We start from the raw sequence: 6,608 nt of genomic DNA on the forward strand, positions 1-6,608 counted from the left end.
TCCATTCCTGTTTGGCTCCAATTGAACATGACAAGAATAACCCTTTAACCTGGTCTACCAGCGGGCGAGTAGTGAAGTCGGTAAAAACATGCTGTTCAACTAGGGTTCGAATCCGGGCAAACTGGCTGCAGGTTTTCTTTTTTTCAGTTTTCCCAAAGTGTAACGTGATACACGCCAGTTTCCCTTAGAAAGTACTCCATGAAAGCATCTGTCTTCTTAGGCAAGTAACTCTCATGTGCTCAAACCAGTTGAAACGCGTCCCTTCGGAAAATGAAATAAATAAGACACAAAGAATTCATTGTTCCCTATAAAGTCCAGCCTTCGTGTACTAGATGAACGGCCGACTCTAGTTTTCGGGGCAGCCTGAATGCTACGCTGAGAATTTAGGCCGAAGAAAGTCTATTCTTTGCTTAGGATGCGCAGTTTCTAGTCCCGACATGCTGCTTCAATAGAAAATATATTATTCTATCCTCTTTATTTATATGACGTTGCTCGTTTGAGATTTCTGGGTTTTTTCTAAGATAACGGCTATTCAATAGAGAGCAGGAAAGTACTCAAGAGTATTCCAGATGATCACTTCCTAAGCCTTATGCTACAAATGAAGGTGCCATCTAAGTGAAAAAACAGCTTTACCTGTTTATGTTCCTAAGATGCGTTTTGAGGATATTACTGCTTCCTTGATAAACGTTAACACATGATGTTTTGTAATCAAAAGTCTATAGGTACGTTCTGAAAACTTACAATTTACGATGATGACTTCTGTCAGACTGTTAAAAGCTTAGAAATAATAGTGTCGTCATCTAAAGCAGTTTAAAAAGATGTTATTTATAAGTAAAAATATATAATGAAATTAAATCACTCTCCATATACTATGTCCTGCTCAGACTTTGTTTGGTCAAATTCTGTGATAAAATCAGATTCGTAGAATATCATTCGTAATCAGAAGAGAGGCATCTAACAGACAGCATACAGCAAAATTGTTACTATTCCCTAATAATACAAGTAAGAACCATAGTGTGCTAATATGATGTCAAAATTGCGTATCAGAAATTACTATCACGGGTTACTTCTCTACTAAATTATGTTAAACGGTTTTCTTCTTCTAGAGGGGAAATGATATTATATTCCATCTGATTCCATTAACGATTATCTTATTTTTTCAAGACATTACACGTTGAAAAAATAACTTACTTTATATTTTTTTCTATTTGAATTATTATATTTTAAACTTGAAAATATTGTATTTTAAATTAATCGAAGAAGTGAATTATTTTACACGAAATGAAGCAAAAAATTTAAATTTCCTCGCTTGCATTCTACCATTTACGCAAATGACCAGTAAGAAAAATGGCAACACTTATGCTCTGAATTTACATAATCCTATGGATTGTAATCTCAGTACGTCTAGATATTTGGAATTCTACTGTGCACAAAATGATTTCCATGGAGTACCTATATTAAAATAATTTTGAAGTTCACTGTTAACACTTAAATATTTGCTTATATTACGTGAATTTCTGATACTGTTATTGAAAAACCCTTTATTTTTGTTAGAAAGAACTGAACTCATGACCCGCTCTTTACATTAAAATAAGAGAGAACTGCGTTAATATTTGGTAATAGAAATGATGCACAGAACCATCTTATCAGTCATTTTAACTAATACATAAAAAATTAATGCGAGAAACGTAAACTTAGTATTAACTAAAGCAGTGGCGTAGCTAGGGTGGGGCAAGGGGGGACATCTGTCCCCGGGCGCAACATCCAAGGGGCGCCAAATTGATGCTACGAAATTTTTTAATGAAATGTTTTCCATTCTTGGCACACAGAAAGGGGCGCAAATTCTTCAGTTGTCCACGGGCGCTGGAAACTCTAGCTACGCCCCTGAACTAAAGCATGTTAAAACTTCTATGAATCTCATAAAATATTTACGAGGATACATTGCTATCAATTTCAATATGATGCTGTAAGGTATTGTTACATTTGCTGTGCATTATTTACTCCTTGTGATGAATTCAATAATATCTTTTGCATCACATATAGAATCAGAAATATTAGTTTTCTTAAAAGATGTGGCAAATTAAAAAAATACACTAATGCTGCGATTACTTTTTCAAATTATTATTACGTTCTGGCAGTATTACTTTCTGGCAAAGAAGTTTAATACAAAAATTAGCCAAATAACGCAAATCAGGATTTTATGCTAGCAGCAGCTTCACTTATGATACCACGTATGCTTTTGTCGTGAAAGTAGACTTTATTATGCATTTAACTGAAAGAAATAAAGCATCTTCAGAAAGCTAAACACCCAATGACTTTCAGTTAGCATAATGCTCTTATTTCGTATACTATCTGCTCTAATTGTTAAGCTGTATTTCTGTAATTGCATTTATAAAAACCAGACAAAGTGTACATAGTTTTAATAATCCACCTATATTTACAACTTTCAAGTGCCTGGTTTTAATAACATGCCATTAAAGAAATACAGCTTAACAATTAGAACAAAGTTATTAATTTAGGTGAGTGTGTGTGGGGGATTATGGCAAAGCCTCGAGGACTATCTGCCTAAGAGGAGGGATGCTTTCGTCGAGGACTTTCTAAGGAAAACTGGCTCGTATACGCGTTACACATGGGGAAAACCACGAAAACGCCCATACAGCCAGCCCGTTCGCGAGATTCGAAACTCGGACCGAACTACCAGTGTTCAGCGATTTTACCGCTCGGCCGCTGGTGGGCCTAAATTTAGGTGAATTGAAAACACTTGAAAGTTATAAAACTGCGTAAGTTTCACAACTTTCAGGTGTATTCTTTCAAGAATATTATATGTGTTATTACAAAGTCCTAGAAGAAGGAACATTCAATTTTCTTATTAAATAATTATGAATAAATAATACACGAAACTAACACACAAAATGCTTGTGCAATGCGTTAAATAACAACGAATTTGAATTTTAATATTAATTTTCTACAACTCAATTAAGAAACCACGTTTTATTACGAGGTTTTATTAAACGTTTGTTGGAGGAAATTTGAAATACCATGCAAAAATCTAAAATAACTTAAAATAAAAGATTTATTGCTTTCGCTTCTTATGTAATAGAACTGTAGGAGTGTATAACTGTAACAGAACTTCTTATGCAATAAAACGCTCAATGCACGAAACTATAGTAGTTATTCAGTAGTAAAACTTATGGCGCCGTAACTGAAGATTTTATAAAACATTTTAAATTATCTACATAATTTATACGACTAATTGAGTAGTATTTAACACATTTAGATTTGACAGCTAGAAATCAAATTACTGTACATTTTCCAATCAAAACTACTACATGCGATAATACAGATAATTTCACAATATAATCTGCAATTTCTTCTACATTCGTTTTTCTTAAAAAAAAAAAAAAAAAAAAAAATCCTTTTTATGCAGGAAATCTATCTACAGTAAACTGCTGGTAATATGCGATTTTAATATTTAGAATTCACTTACACAGCACATATATAACATGCAGAAAATCAATATAAAAACCCAAAAGAAATTAAGTTTGAAAATTAAATACTTCATGGTTGTTTAAATTCAACAAATTGTTCAAATAACCACAATTCGATAGAAAAAAGAGTTTAGAAATTTAAACATCGCAGAGAAATAATAAGAAGAGCAGTATCTTCTTATAATAATATAGTATTAAAGAAATACACAATAAAAAGAGTCCTATAGACAATTAATATGTAAGTAAAATTTCTTTTGCAATTTAAAATCGTGTTCTGTGTAACATTTTGATACGATTACGGCAATAATCTTTCACATTTTTCCACTGCCTTTGTGTAAGCGCTGGTTCAGCAGATATGCATTTCTTAATTTCATTAGCTCTTGGTAATTTGCGATATAATATAAATCAAAAGCAGGTGCTTTTCAACAGCTTTCTTTTCTTCTTCAGTCCACACTCTTCGAACAGGTATTTTTCTCTTTTGTCTCTTCTTCACTTTACCATTTAAAGTTTTGTGCGGGGGACACCAATCTGCAATAGAAATGAGTAAATTTATATATTATGTGGGTAAATTTATATATTATATATTTGAGTGTTAATGCGTCACTTAGTACTTTTAAGTTTTGCTTTTACAATTATTGCAATCCGCAGTGCATATTAAATGTGTTTGAATTTTTACATTTGAAGACTGCTCCAAAATATTATGTATTTGGTCTTCATTAGGAGGCTAAATTGTATGTCTCTAGATTTAATCGCAACTACTACAAACATGTACATAAAGGTTAACGTGTTGATAAATTATTAAAAATATGCATATTACAGCATTTTACATGAATGTGATTAGGACATCAGTGCAGAAAAAGCACTAGAACTTTATTTAGTAAGTATAGTGTTTGGCGTGTATGCATGGAATTCAGTAAGCATACTGTTTGTTGTGTATGTGTTTAACTTTTGTATTTTATACCTGGATCTGACTCAGAATCTCTTCCTTGACTGGAGATGTTTTCAGTCTGCATGTCAGAAGAAATTTTGTTGCCTTCTATTTCCATACTTCCGTCATCATTTTGTATTGCGTTTAAGACATCTAAAATTAAATAATAATAATAAATAAATAAATAAATAAATAAAAATAAATGAAAAAAATAAAATTTAAAAAAATCTAAAATAATATTAAACATATTTTTCTCGTGAAGTTCAGCCAATTTCTTTTCAGTAATTATTCTCTTGTATTAATCTGACTATATAGGATATTTAACATTTTAGATATATGTAAATTAGTTAAGGGACATAACTCTGAATTAAGTTCTTAAATATTTTCAGTGGTGTTCCTGTTATGTATATATATATACCTGATACCACTGCTAACTATTTAAATGAATATTTATATAATTAATTAAGCTACAATAAGACCCCAAACAAGTGTTAATTTAGAAGTTAAACAACAAAACTCAGCGTTTATAACGCTGAGTTTTGTTGTTTGACTTCTAAATTTATTCATGTAGTTAGTTCTCTAATAATAATTTCAGTAACCATAACTCCACTCACCTTCTTCTGGTGACACTTGTATTTCGTCTAGAGATTTTCCTGTATTGTTCTGCAACTGTCCTTTATCCAAAGCTAAAAATAATTTTGGAAGTTTTGCTACTTGGAGAACGTTGTCCGGTAGGGGATAATAATCTCGATGAATTCTAATATCATGCCCCATAAATTTGGCTAATACATCCAACTCATTAACTTTCAAATTTAGAACTTGTGATAACGTAGCTACGTGTTTCCTTAGTTTAGTAGATCTCAGAAATTTGGGGGAACTAACTCCAGAATCTTCAGCAAATTTTCTTAAACATACGGATTCCCGGTAGTGTAATTTAACACCGTATCTGCAACTGGCAAAAAGATACTTGTTTCCTTTTGACACTCCTACCCTTTTTCGCAAATGTCAATCGCCTTTTTCATTTCAGCAAAATGTCAATCGCCTTTTTCATACTCGGAATAAGCAACACTAGGACATTTCTATCACACTTACCTCGAATTTCGATTCTTGTTAAAAACTGACATAATGCTTTCTCTGTTGGGGTTAAGGTATTTTCAATGTCTGACCTCTCTTTAGAGGCTTTTCGATTTTCGTAATCTTGAATTTTCATGCGGGACACTTCTCCTTCTCGTCTTCTATTGAAAATTATTATTTGAACCAACGTCACTTTTTGTAAACATGTCCACGCTTCAATCAGTCGTGATTTTGATACTCTTTTATCTTCCAACACTTTCATATTCTCTTCTGATAGAAATTTTAAATATTTATTTAATTTTATTACATCTTTACCAAGCGGGAGAAGATTTTTGCATATTAAGTTTACTTTCGTTTCTGTTACGGAGCACTTGAGCTCCAATTTCAGAGTAAAATTTTGTGTTGTGCAACTTTAGAAAATTTTCACTTCTTTCAAGAAGCTGACGATTATTGTCAGTGAGCGCAAATCCTTGAACTATTGATGCAGATGTTTTTAAATGTAATCCTAATTTTCTTGCAAGTTCCGGTCTCAAAAACTTTTGATCATTTTCATTATATCCTGTTACATTTTTCACAGCTGTGATTATATTAGAATATTCCGACGGATCAATTAGATCTTGTAAGGTGCATGATTCATTTGAAATTACTCTACGCGCTTCTTGTAATAAACGTGCTATTTCACGAATATTATTCCTTATCTGTGCTTTCCTATGAATTTCGTGCCCTCCTTTTGCGTAAAACATGCGACGCAAATATTCGCATATAACTCGATCATATTTAGCAATAGCATAAATTGTATCTTGTCGCATACTCAAAAAAATTTCTCTCACATTTTGTTCGACATGTGATGGAAATGGAAGAAGATTCCTACCCGCTTGAATTACTCGTTCTCGTCGTTTCCGTTCCCCTTTAAAAAAGCACTTATGCTTCCATAATTCTTTTTTCCCATAATATCCATAACATGTTGGGCATGGTACGTAATTACATGGATCAACATTAACATTGATTGACGGCCTATAAACTACAATTAGTTCTCCTCCTCTTTCCAGTACGTTTATATTATGCTTGTGGTTTCCTATATTTCGTAATTTGCATATCATACGTTCTCTTTTTCGCTT

The 6,608-nt window shown here is 32.4% G+C and overlaps 1 protein-coding gene across 1 annotated transcript; it reads right to left on the reverse strand.

The window, feature by feature from the left end:
• Window positions 1-3,472: 3,472 nt before the first annotated feature.
• Window positions 3,473-5,212, reverse strand: LOC118195486 (uncharacterized). Its single transcript, XM_035366815.2, has 3 exons — window positions 5,031-5,212; window positions 4,450-4,569; window positions 3,473-4,016 (listed from the first exon to the last, which is right to left on the reverse strand). Exons 1-3 carry the CDS (start codon window positions 5,188-5,190, stop codon window positions 3,862-3,864), a joined length of 435 nt encoding a protein of 144 aa, XP_035222706.2. The 5' UTR covers window positions 5,191-5,212; the 3' UTR covers window positions 3,473-3,861.
• Between the last annotated feature and the right edge of the window lie 1,396 nt (window positions 5,213-6,608).

This window comes from Stegodyphus dumicola, chromosome 6 (assembly GCF_044657685.1).
Source record: "Stegodyphus dumicola isolate Sdum_Otavi_A_Nest chromosome 6, ASM4465768v1".
In the NCBI taxonomy this organism is placed as follows: Eukaryota; Metazoa; Arthropoda; class Arachnida; order Araneae; family Eresidae; genus Stegodyphus; species Stegodyphus dumicola.

Excerpts from the sequence above, each read along its gene's own strand:
- LOC118195486 (XM_035366815.2), bottom strand. The coding sequence starts at position 5,190 with ATGGGGCATGATATTAGAATTCATCGAGATTATTATCCCCTACCGGAC. Across the intron at positions 4,570-5,030 it reads ACAAGTGTCACCAGAAGAAG|ATGTCTTAAACGCAATACAA; the intron begins GTGAGTGGAGTT and ends ATTTAATTTTAG. Across the intron at positions 4,017-4,449 it reads AGATTCTGAGTCAGATCCAG|ATTGGTGTCCCCCGCACAAA; the intron begins GTATAAAATACA and ends TTTCTATTGCAG.